This window comes from Parasteatoda tepidariorum, chromosome X1 (genome assembly GCF_043381705.1).
Source record: "Parasteatoda tepidariorum isolate YZ-2023 chromosome X1, CAS_Ptep_4.0, whole genome shotgun sequence".
Lineage (NCBI taxonomy): Eukaryota > Metazoa > Arthropoda > Arachnida > Araneae > Theridiidae > Parasteatoda > Parasteatoda tepidariorum.
Window position 1 is genome coordinate 20,276,496 of NC_092214.1, and position 13,865 is coordinate 20,290,360.

Consider the following 13,865-nt stretch of genomic DNA (forward strand, 5'->3'; position numbering starts at 1 on the left):
TATATATATATATGTATATATACACACACGAATAAAGTAAAATACTTTTACCGACATATGACCCTCCAGAAAGCATATCTTTTTGAACGACGGAATAAAATTTTGTACATAAATATGATCTAAGCGCTCAAGAATTATGTTATGAACGATTGCACAGTTTTTAGTTACTTGTGACAAAATTTCAAAAGTTTTGAATGGCAACTCGATTTTTTTTTCTTTAATTGATATTCCTGATATACTGAGTGGCGATAGTTATTATATACCTGTTTAAATAAGCTCTACGATTTTAAAATTAGAACGTGTTGAATAGCTCTAAGATATGTACAGGATTTGGACAAAGTTATGGAAACACTTTGACACTATTAAATTTTTTGATATTTCTCAAAAATTACTGAGAGAATCAGTTTGTAAATTTAGAAGTGTTTAGGTAGTGCGATTTCTCATACATTTCATAGAAGTTTAAAGCTTTTGAGGCTTGAGGGACCTTCAATAAATTATAAATGGCAAAAAATGTTTTTGAACATGCTAGACCGAAAAATTTAATAATAAAATTTGTATGTTACAATTATTATTTTGGTTATTATATCAAATAATTGCACAAAATTTTGCAAACCTAACTTAAATATTTATGAAGATATGGACATTTTTATAAAAAATGAATTTTTTTTTCTTAGTTTTTTTTTGTTATAACTTTAAAAATATTCAATAAAATTTAAAAAAATATTATAGGATCAATTCAATATTTGAGAAAAATTTTCTGAAAACTGCATAGGATATTAGTAATTAAAATAGTTTTTTATTATTACTATAATAGTTAAAAAATAAAAATCTTTTTTTTCTTGATTTTGTATGGAATCGTATGTATAGCAAAAGTCCGATTTGAATGTCTAAGAAATTTAAAAACTTTCAATCAATTTTCTAAGTAGTTTTCTTACATAGTAAGAGAAAACTCAAATTTATAAAGTTTCTCAAAATTATTTTCCGCAAATTTTTTATATTAGTACTATTAAACAAGATTTATTATAAATGTCAACGGCATTATCGGGGATCATCCCTCTTAAAAATATTTTTTTTTGCATGTTTTACTTCCTAATACGATCACACTTCGTTGCACGAACCATCATTAGAAGAGTATTATCATTTATTAATAAATCTTGTTTAATAGAGCAAAATGAAATTTGTGGAATAACTCCTTATAATTTTAAGCTTTCTTTTAAAAAGTAAGAAAACTACTTAGAAAATCGCTTTAAACTTTTTAAATTTTTGAGTTGTTCAAATCGAACTTTTATTAGTTGCCAAATATGATTCACTTCAAAATTAAGAAAAACAAGTATCATATAATATAACTAATTTAAATTTTGAATAAACTATTAACTTTGTGTTTCAAGCAAATGTTATTCAGAGTCTTATTCACTTGTCAAGTTTATATTTTTATTTATAGAAAATGAAGAATGTCTATTGTTACCTCGAAATAAATAATGCGTCTGCTATGATTTTATGTATTTTAAACTTCTTTAAAAGTGTTCCACTTGGTGAACTTCCATCGCTCTTTTGGCAAAAACTATAGTTTTTTTCAAATGTTTTTGTTATGAATTATATTTTAAAAATTTATATTTCGAAAATCAATTCGATAAAATTTTTGTCACGTCATAATTTTGACGCAGAGTACCTTTCACGTTTGAGGTAGATTTCTTGTTAGAGAAACTAAGTACTTTTTATGAATTTGATGTACCCTTCAGCATTGAGATGTCCTCGGTTCGAATCCCAGCGGTCGCTGCTTAATACTAATTTGGCTCCCGGATCACACCTACCTCCTGCTGACGTAAACGTAAGTGTAATCGAGAGATATTTTCGAAGTTTACCTCTCCTTGTAACGCAAATGCGAATTGCTTCCGTCAAAAAGTCGTAAACGAAGTTACTTTGTCTCAATGCTTAATACTGAAGTTCCCTTGTCTTCTGGGTTTTGTTTAAACTTAATGGCTACGGAGTTGAACATTGATTGTCTTAAACTCAAAATTGGGTCGGCTGTTCAACAGTCGGTTATAAAATCAATTATTGTAAACCTAATGGTGAATTTTGTGTATGGAGTTTTGATCATTAAAACATCAGCTCGTGTTTGGAAAACCCATTTACATGTTTACAAAGATAAATATAATAATTCTTGCTGTAGTTTAATACTTTTACTACCGAAGTAAACTTGCCTTTATAATTTCTATTTTGTTCGGCAAATGAGTAGGTAAAAAAAAGAACTAAAAAGCACCAATTATTATTATTATTTGATTCACTCTGAAAATTCGAAAAGGTTGTTTTAAAAGCGTGATTTTTTTTTTATTATTTAAAATAAAACATCTGAACGCCGTTTTGCCAACACTATTATTTCGACGACAACTCATATCGATAGGTCAATTTTTTTTAACCAACCTATAAAAACCAACTTTTCTGTAGATTTTTTTTTGAAAACATACTTAGATTTCCAAGTCGCCTTTTCGTTAGATTGATTGTCTGCTCTAAAAGCTGCGAACATCTAACAAAGTTGTTCTTGTTTGTAAACATACCTGTTAACATGCGTCGTGTAAATGTGAAGGAAAAAAAAGCACAATACTTTTTATTTAAATTTTCGTGATTTTGCAATTCGACAATGAGTATGACTCTTTAAACCTTCTTTCTACTAAATCATTATTGAAACATGTGAACGATCTTAATATATAGTGCCTTAGTAAAGTCATCGTTTATTTCTAATTTCAAAATTTACACCTGAATCCTTGTCTTTTTTTCCTGACTAACGTATTCTGTGATCAAAAACGGGAATTATATATAATTATTTTTAATTTATCTTTTCTATTCTAGACGTTCCCTTACTTGCTTTCATTTATTACTTTTAAACGCATGCTACCTTTTTGAGGTCTAATTGTTGTGTTTATAGAATTACAATACTGAAATAAATGAAATTGTAACGCACCTTATATTAATATTTATTCTGAATTGAAATTTTACATTCGAGTCATCTATTAATTCAATAGAAAGCATTAAGATTAAATTTTATATTTTGATAGTAATTATAAGCCATACTAATAAATAAGTTCGAGAATGATTGTATTCGCGGTTGGCTATAATGAATGTTAGCACTTTTGTAATTTAAATTCAGATTTTACAATTTCAAAAGTGCATTTTAAACATAGTAATTTTCACTTTTTATTTTTTCAATCTGTTTTGAAATTTAAATTAGGTTAATAATACAGAATTTAAGCTGCCGTTGCTTCGGCATAAAATTGAGAAGTTAAGAATGATTTTAAATTTACTTCAATCATTATTGTATTTTAACCTTGGCATTCTTTTTTCTTCTGGCTGGCGTCTATGAGTTCACATGTTGTGAGAATCTAAATTACTTCGTTATTTGGGAACTTAAGATTATTGAGGAGTATNTAATATAATATAAAATGTTTCTAAATTATAGTTTTTGTAATCATATAGTAAATTTGCGCGTGTATTTAAATTTTTTCCCGTATATTTGCATATAGAGTAAGTCTAGGATAATTTTTCAAATCAAAGTAAAAGCCCTAAGAATAGCGATGCAAAAGAATGTTAAATGTTAATACATATTTTAAATTCTCATAGATGTACTCAACACATTTTGAGCAAAAATATATTAAATACAAAGCATGAAAAAAATTATTTGAAAATGAACTTACAAAACATCTCTTTTATGTCGAGGTGAGTTGACCACATAATACGGTAAAGGAAGATTTAAGTTGATATGATATATAAAAAAATAACACATTTCGTACAGTTGAAAATAAAAATTACGTTAAATTGTAAAGAATAAATTTATCATGGAAACAGCGTGAAAAGAATCGAACAAACAAAATCTAATGTTTAGATTTATCTCTTTCGAAGAAACTTGAAATCACGTTTTTGGCATAGGTTTTCAAACTTTACATTTTTAATGGGGCCACCTCATGCGCCTTACACAACTTATTGAGTCGCTATTTTTAGTTGTGGTATTGTATTCTTCACCACAGCTAATAAAATGCTGATATTCACTAAATTCTAATTCTGTACAATAGGATAATATGTAATGTTCGATCCGACGAGGTTATAGATTTTAATCGGTTAATATGTTACTCGAAATGTAATATGTAGGGTTTGTACTTTCCTTGAAAAATTTAAAGAGTGATTTCAAAATTGTAATAAAGCTAAGAATTTCTTTTTAGTAGCTTTCATCTTAAAATTACGAAACCAAACGAAAACCTTATTAATGAAACCAATGGTTCGATTTTATATTTTGAAATATTAAGCGTGGCATAACTCACTAAAATACGTCCTATTTTTTTAACTTTTTCTACCACTTTTTAAAGGACCATGCAATCCCTGATATTCATTAATAAAAAGTGACTCTCTCTCTCCAAAGGCTAAAGATGAAATCGAATTTATAGCATAATGCTTTGCCTTTTATTCAGAAACAAAGAGAAGACTATATGTGTTCCTTAAAGGTCTAACTAGTTGAAATAAAATTAAAGTATTAAAAAGTAACAAAATACTTAATTCGCAAAAATATTTGATTATCTAAATAAAATAAACATTGAAATTATATATATTTTTTGCTGTCACGAAAGGCAACGTTTTGTTCAAATTGTTTAACCGTGAAACAGCATCTGATGCAATATATTAACTAACATCGAAAATATGTAAATTAGTCATCTTACCTAGACTTGTATTTTAAATTGAATCGACGAGAAGTATTGTTTTTGTAATCATATAGTGACAAAAGAGCAGTTATTTTTTTGAAAAAATTCACGTTTATGTCACATCTGTGGATTTAAAAAAAAAAAACACTATTGTAGGTATGATTTAAAAGCCTTTTTTTCCCAATCTCTTATATTATATATCTACGTATTGTCAAAATTTAAGTAAAGAAATATGAAAATGTCCAACGAAAATTTTAATATTGTAAAATATTCAAATTATAGTATTGAAATGGTTTGTGACGCTTTTAAACTGTATGTGATTTGCGAGCTAGTCTTTTAAAATGATTACTAATTATTAACATTTAAAATTAAAAATTTCAAACATATTTGCCACAATTTCAAATATTATTAGTGTTTATTCTTGTTTTCCATTTATTTATAGAAAATAATTGCCTGTATTTAAGTGTATCGATAAGAAATCTTAAATATCTTCAATTTTTTTTAAACTTGAACGTATCAATGATTTGAATCGTTTTTAAGAAAATATTAATTAGCTTCTGCTTCTAAACATTACGTTATGGGTGTTTTCCAAAAATCGTAGCCAATGAAATTTATATTAAAAAAATTTTAAAAATTTAAGGTTCTTACTCAAAGCAAATTTAAAATTTTATGATATTCATATTTTCTTTCCTTAAAAAATTATCTGAGTTTGAGAACTAACAAAAATTTTTTTTTTAATTATGCTTTTTAAAAAATCACCAATTCGGCGAGATTTTTCCCCTTAGATATAAATCATTAAAATTAATGAACAATTCTCAGTTTTTTTAAAGACAAATCAGTTTTGTAGTATATTTTCAAATGTTAAAAAACTAGAACACAAACGCTTTTCATTTTCCCCAAACTCTGTTTTTTCTTCATACTAACAATTTGCCCCATTTTCTTGATTAATATAAGGATGCGTTGACTTAATATAATCAAAGCGTAACAGCCGTGAATAACAACTCTCAACAATTATTCAAAATAGCATATTATTCGTTTAAATGAGTTATTTCATGTTTCGACCAACCCTCCGAAGTCTTAAATGCACTTATTAATTTTTTGCTCTATTTTCTTAATTAACATCTTAGTCATTCAAAAAAAGTAGTCAAACTTAACCTAACAGTGATGAATAACTGCTACAAACCCACAACACTTATAAAAATACCATATTATTCGCTAAAAAGCGTTTTTTTTCATGTGGCGATATAGACTTTGAAAAACAGCCTTAAAATTGCACCTAAAATAAACATCTGAAATAGTAATTGCATATATATTTTTGTGCATAAATGATACTGAGTGATTTATTAAATAATATTATTTGTTTTACCATAGTTTTATTGTCACATCATACATTACATCTTAATTTATACGATGTTCTGAATACTATAAAATGTTTTATTCTACAGGTCGTTCAATACCCGTGCACTGTATCGTGGAGCAGGTCTCACCGCAGGGCCAATCAGTTGATTTATCTCAATCTTCTGTAGATCTAGATAATTATGCAATAATTCCCAGTAATGCTCTCTTTTCTGAACTTGTCCGGACAGCTTTGAACAAGCTTGGGTACTCATCATCCGAAGCCTTAGCCGCTAAAGGTGATCACTCTCATTTATTCTTTCTATTATAATTTACTTTTGTGTTTTCTAGCAGTTCTTGGCTCGTATGTTCTGATAAACACTCGAACATAATATTATTTCATGTGCTCCTCTAGGCATTAAATACCTATCATTTCTTTTAGTGTCGGGAAATGCTAAGTAGGAAAAAAGAAAATTTGTAGAACTTCAGACTGTAACATAAAAACTCACTGTTATCAAATCGTATTTACATAAATTAAGAATTAGTAAACAATTTTTAATGATAAGTAGCGCTATTCATAATACAATTCTATTGTTTATTAACGAGGTGAAATTCATTACTTACTTTTTTTTTCTTTTAATTTCAATTTTTTTATTTTATTAATGCTAGCTAGTTTACGTGCAAACTTTTATTATTCTTAAAATTATTTTTTAAAAGATCAGCAAAAAAATATATATATTAATACATCCACAGTTTGTAGTAGAAGACAAATATCCAAACTAATTATTTGTCAGGTAAAATGATATCTTTGTGTTTAAACAATGTGTTGTTTTAAATTAAATGAAGCTGCACAAAGTAGTAATTATATAATTTTTTATGTTTAACATAAAATAGTGTTTAAAATTTTTTTTTATGATCAGTAAGTGTAACATAATTTCGTTAAGTTAGTAAGCCTGTTAGCAACACAAGATACAATCAATTTCATAAAACAAATGTTTATGCTTGTTTACCACATTATTTTATATGCTATCAGAAAGCTTGGATGGTTAATTATCTCGATTATTATGATCGCAATGAACTTATTCAATTAAAAAAAATCTACAGAATTATATTTTTGTAAATATTTTAGACCTTTCTTGCTACTGTTTTAATGTAACCTTGTAGCTTGCAAATATTATTTCTATTAGCAAACTACATAGCCGCATTGTCCGTAGCTTGCAAAGTGATTTTTTGCTCGTTTATATTTTAACAAAAATATTCCATATTGTTCCTTTTGAAGATAAAAAGAAAAGACAAAGAACATTATTTTCAACATAATTTAATACCTTAGCCAAAAATAATAATGATAATAATTACTAACTAAGAAAAACAAATTTCACTTGCAAGTCATTATGAACTTAGATCTATAAATACTCTTTAGTACAGAATTTTTATAAATAAAAGTAATTGTGTGATTTTTGCTCTTGATATAAAAATATATAATTTCAAAAAACAAAAACAAAATTTCTTTACATGTATCATGTATACTGAATTCTTGTCAACTTGGCTATAAATTATTTACCGAAGCTGAATTGCTATAAAATTACTGCATTTTTAATCAAATAAATTTTAATATGGGAAATATAACCAAAACCAAGAAGTAAACAAAAAGAAAAGTTTCATTAATCACTGTGTTACATTGGACATTATAAGTTATTGTATTGCATGTAATTAGAAGTTTATTATTCATATTTAAAAACCAAACTTGAACAGAGGCGACATTTGAAGTACTTTCCTTTGCCTTGGACCATTAAAACAATGTAAGTTATTTTAAAAAATTCATTTTCATATTACTATTCTGAATTCTCAATTTGTCGTGTAACAATCTCAAATAATAATTGAAACAGATGTTTAGCAGTAATAAAAGGTATTTCTTCATTAAAATATTCATTTGGCAAACTTATTACCTTTCGTGGTAAGTATTTTTTATTAATAATACTTCAACTGCTTTTGCATGTAATTTCTTAAAATAATTATTTTTTAAAAGAATTATTTCATGCGCAATTCTTTTAAAACTGCACCCAGTAACTTCTTAAGAATTGAAAAACTCCTTAAGAAAATAGATCGCCTTTTTATCCATGCAATCTATAAAATAAATGTGTTATTCTATTTTTTAAGATGTTGAGTATGTATTTGGACAACACTTTCTATTAAATTCTCATTACATTAAATTATTCTTTCTTCTATGACCTGTGTATAAACTTTAAATGATCGATCATATAATATTGAGCAAATAATCTAAGAAACATACCTACTGTCTGTTTTAAAGCTTCTTTGGGAAATGCATTAACTTAAAAATGCCTACATAAATATTGCTTAGCCTATTCGATGCTTTTTTACACAGATCTTAAAGAAATTTATTAAGCGTTAATATGAAACAAATAAACTAGTTCTCCGTCATTTGAAGTACAACATTAAGTTATAAACTTTCCTGGAATGAGTAAAAACTATTACATGAAATGTAACAAGATAACATTTATACATATGTAATTATTTTTTCCTCTAAATTCTGTCAAAAATGCAATAATTAGCTATTTGCGTATTGTAATAAGAAAACAAATTACTGTTATAAGCGTAAAGTTATAAGTGTTATATTTGTAACCCCTTCTGGATTAAAAATTATCTTTTATGCTTATGTTCGATTCTGCCTTTCTTAGATTGGTCAATTTATTAACGTTATTTCCGAAGATGTAAAATCGTTGTCATGGCTCATTAGCTTAAAAATATCATTATATTTAAAACATTTTGATAAAACTATTTTTAATGAGGTTCTTAATAATGAAAGGATTTTTTTTCCTTCTGTATTGATAATTAGACCTTAAAATATTATGGAGGAGCTTAATTAAGGATATTATTAATGAAAATTTATTTTTTATAAGCAAAACAAGAATGAAAATTGGAATAGAATTAGTCTAAAATCATGTTTTAATGATGTATTTGCATAACCCTTTTTTGAAATATGAGGAAAGGTTGTTAAAAGTACACTTGCAACTAAGTTTTTGATGTAGATAAAATTTGAAAATCATATTTAATTTGACTTATGAACAAAAAGCCAAATTTTTATGAAATTTAATTTTGCATCCAGACTTGAATCAAAAATCCTCGTATGTGAATAGTAATTCTATTCAACTCTCTGTCTAAATGTTTCTTTGTGTATTTTTGCACTTTTTCGATTTTATTTAGCTTTTTTTTATATTTACTAATTTACACACTTCACTTTTACACACTGCATTTAGAAATTATTTCCTTTTCTACGTTTATAATTTCATTAGCTTTCATTTTGTCATTTATTTATTACAAATTGAAAGTATATCCCTTTTATCTATTTTTTTCTATTTTCAGTTTTCCTAACGAAAGTTATTTTTGCATCACATAATTTTTTTGCAGAAATATTTTTAAAAGAATGAAGTATTGGATATTTTAACCAGCATGTAGTTCTTTTTTTTTCGAAACTAGCTTTTTAAAAACTAATGCTTATTTCATACGTGCAAAATGTTCTCGATCAAAAGCTGCTATTTACTGTTTTTATCTTTTATTTTGTGGAACGCAATTTATTTATGTTTTATTATTTCTAAATCAGAACAACTATAAATATTGACAATAAAATATAACGAGGATAAAAAATTTTATTATAATATTTTTTAAATTATTTTTATATTTTGTTATATTCTATTCTTGAGAAAGTCAACTGAAACTACAACTGTTTTCGTAGTTTTTCTGAACAAAAATTAATGAACTTTAATGTCGACTTATATCAAAATCATACTAGTTCAAAATATTTTTATAATTTATAACACCAATTACTTTTGCTACTTTGTGTATGTAAAATCATTTGAAATTGGCGCACTATTGACGCAACTGTTTCTTGTGCCATTGAACCCAAATCAATGGAATAACTAGGCGAAAGGCTATATTTAAATTATTTTTTGTTTAATATAAATCTAAAATATGCAAATATCCATTATTTTCAAATACTTCTATTTATATTTAATAAATCCTTGGAAGAGAAATGTTTTTAATCTTTTCTGCATAATTTCTATAAACTAGTGGAACTAGTTCTGAAACAATGGCTTCAAATATTTAATTTGAAAAGTATAGTTTTGGAAATAAAAAAATGTTTTAGGTTGACTCGAATCTTTAACTTACTGTGCACATTAACTTGTGCACATATTATCATTAACTCGTTAAACATGAACAAAACTTTTAAAACTGAAGCTGTTTCCGAATTGATTTTAATTCTTAAATTGAACTGACGCATTGGTTTAGAGAAAATATTGCGTAAAAGTAATAAAATTATAATTGACATAATTCGGGCCATAAAAGATCAGTGAAATTCAGAACGAATATAAACTTAAAAGGCTCGATTGCTCTAAAACACGCCTTGCCAACATGCGGGCCGCATACTCTGGTTTATTATATTGCACATCAGGGGTCTGTTCAGAAGAAATTAAGGTCCGTTAACGGACCCTTCACAAAATATCTTTTCATGAAAACGGACTCTTCACAAAATGATTTTTCTTTTAATTGGACCCTTCACAAATTTGTATATCTTCATTATTGTTTTGTTAATCGAATAGATCCTTCCCAGGGCAGAAAACAAGAAAGATGGATGTAAATGAATTAAGTTTTGACTTCGGCAGACGATTCTTCAATTATTGGTCCGAAATTAATATTCTGCGTTCAGCAGTATAAGCTAAATACGAAATATGTGCATGTTGCATCTCTAATTTGGAAGCAGCAATTGCTGTTTATTTTTGAAAATTTAATTTTTTTATTATAATTTTACAGTGCCGAGCATAATCTTGTATCTATTTACAATTTGAAAACTCCTTGAAAATGTTTTTTGCAATAACCGGACCCTATTTGCACAAATTCATAAAAACGGACCCTGGCTGAAAGAATGTGAGTAATTTTTTCACAATTTCACGAAAAATGGACCTTTCACAAAATGTCTGGACAGACCCCTGCGCATAATATCACATAAATTGTGGAGCCCGCCGGGCGCCTTTTTATTTTTCTATTGAATATTTTTTGTTTTGTTTCATGTGTTATTTAAAAAAAAAACATAAAAAAAGAAATATTGAATAATGATAAAAACTTAAATTGACGATAGAAAATTTTTTATTTTTTTTAATTTGAAAATACTTGTGTTTAGGAACCATAAAAAAAAATGTACCTGATTTAAGTGAGAATGACTGCAAGACATGGTTTTAGTGTTGAAAAGATTAATCAACCCAATAAGAATTATATAATAATTATAAGAATAATTTAATGATCGTTGTTAGTATATTTTTCAAAGTTTTTAATAAAAAGTTATTTTTATTAAATTGATAATCTATGGTTGATAATATTATAGTTGTTAATAATGAATAGTATTTTCCTTTGCTATTTTCAAAAAGCTGTCAAATTACTTTCAACATTTTAGTGAACGAAAGAAAGGACAAGTCTTTTTAATGCTAGAAAGTTATCATATTTGAATCATAGTATAACAATTCTTTTTCGATTAATCCTGGATATGTATTAAATTTTTAAAAAAGTTTACTTAAAATGTGACTAACGGTATTTCTCATCATCGAATAAAAACCATACACTTGACTATGTGTGCCGCCGCTGATAACTGCAGTATTCTTACTTTTGTTTACCAAAATAGATACCAGTGTTAATTTATTCGTATGGACCAATGTATTTGTCCTATAATTTTCAAGTTCAAAATATTTTTAGTTGAGTGAAAAAAATTCAATTAACGATGATTTTTATTCATTGTTTTAATGCACATCAACACAAATAGTTAAGCGAACGGGATGTAATCAAATCTATGTAACGAATAAGTGAGTATTATATAAAGGGTTTAAAAACATACTTATGTCGACTCGTACTTTTTGCTCTCTGTAAGCTCGTTACTTATTTATTCATTTCGCTGTTTACAACATGTTTGCTGACACACAAATTCACTTTATTGTTTCGATTTTGGTTTCAAACTGTTTTAACTAACTCTACCTATGAGCTATAGTTCCGTTCTTTATCGAGAACTGTAAATATGGGAATGTATGCTGTATACATCCCTGAGTTATCTGATAACAGAAGTATGACTGTTTTGTTCTTTTTCAACTGATAACCTAAAGGTCATATTGGGTGTACTACAAATTTTCTTTATCACTATTATTATTATCGAATCTTAAAGAATAGTTTGTTGACCGTGAATCCAGACTAACGGTTAGAAGATTTTGAAGAATATTAAAATTCTATGTAATGCTTGTTTGAAACCTTCAAACACTATATGTAAAACTACTTTGTGCTGAGGTTAAAGAATTTCCACTTTCTTTTATCCCTATAACCTGTTTCTATTTCCCTATAAACTGTTTTTATTTTTTTATTGATAAATTATAAGAGGAAAAACAACAAAAAGTTTTCAGAAAATGTAAAGTATACTCGGATGTAAAGTCATTTTTTGTATAAAAAACTTTATATGATTTAAATATTTTATACTAAGAATAATTAATCGAAATTTTTGATTAAACAATTTTAAAAATTACACGTTTTCATTTATGAAGTTATATCAATCGATCATTTTTCATACAAAAATTTAAATTTTTGCCTATACACTAACTTTATAAAATAACCGTCTGCACATAAAGCTTTATAAAATAACCTTTAAAAGAGCTAAACGACCATAGTGTAACATAAAAAGTCTAGTAAGCTTTTGTCTCGATATTCGTATCCAAACAATCTGTAAAACTAACTGACTAAATGATTTAAGTTATTTAAATGTGATTTAAGTTCTAGTTTAGAAAATTAATCGACTAAATCTGTCACTTTTATACTTAAACCCATAACTGTTAGGATACTTCCCCACTTCGTAATCCCGTTTTAATTAGTTTGCATTTTGATATTTTGAAGAAAAAAAAATCAACTTTTAAAACTTTATTCTAGTTTCAACTGAACTCACTTTTCCTATACTTTAAATTTCAAATTTCTTATGTATGCTAAAGAGAATCTTCCGTGAAGGGTTTCTCCCTCAGTATAGCGTCATCTTAAAGGAGAGCCCTAAATGTGTGGGGTTAAAAATTAGTTAAGAAAATCTTCGCTAGATGGCAATACCAACTGCATTTTTCCTCTGGACCATTTAACATAATTTTTTACTCATCAAGTTTAACAGAATGCGCAAAATTTGTTTCCAGGTTATTGTTTTGTTTCTGCTGTTTTGTTTTAATCATTATTGAGTCGATTTCATAAATTTCAGAAAGTATCTTAATTTTTTGAATAACAAAAAAATTAAGAAATCTTATAGTTATTTTTATGTCATTTTTCATTTATTATGGTTAATATTTATTTTTATAATCAAATTGCAGTTTTTTGTGCTTTCAAAGGTTTTTTTCCCCCTTTTTTTTTAGCCTTTAATTTTTTATTAATGAGATAACTTAATGTTTAAAAACGAAATATTGAACTAAGAAATGTATACACATAGCAACAGTTGAAGCTTCTAAAAATTATTCTTGCCTTCATATTGTGTTTAAAAATACGTAAAGTTGAGTTTTACAATTTTTCTGTACAATAATTTATTTTCCAAAATGCGCAGTAATTAATGCAATTTTATTCAACAACGAAATTTAAAATTTTAAGTTAGATAACAATTCTGAAATAAAAAACTGCTTTTTATAGTTATATTAAAACTCCTTTTTTTAATTGAAGTCTTATTTTTTAATTAAATAAAATATAATAATCTATGCTGGTTAATTAAACTATTCAACTGATATAAACTATAAAATGCAATCGTCATGTAAATAAACTTTTTACCCAGTTGTGGCA

General features: G+C 26.4%; 1 protein-coding gene across 4 annotated transcripts in view; it reads left to right on the forward strand.

The window, feature by feature from the left end:
• Positions 1-13,865, forward strand: part of LOC107456902 (homeobox protein dve-1) — a 164,908-nt gene that overhangs the window by 108,283 nt on the left and 42,760 nt on the right. For all 4 annotated transcript variants that reach the window (XM_021145059.3, XM_021145060.3, XM_021145061.3 and 1 more), the window contains one exon: positions 6,131-6,319. In XM_021145059.3, the coding sequence (XP_021000718.1) occupies positions 6,131-6,319 (189 nt within the window). The remainder of the gene's footprint in view (positions 1-6,130; positions 6,320-13,865) is intronic.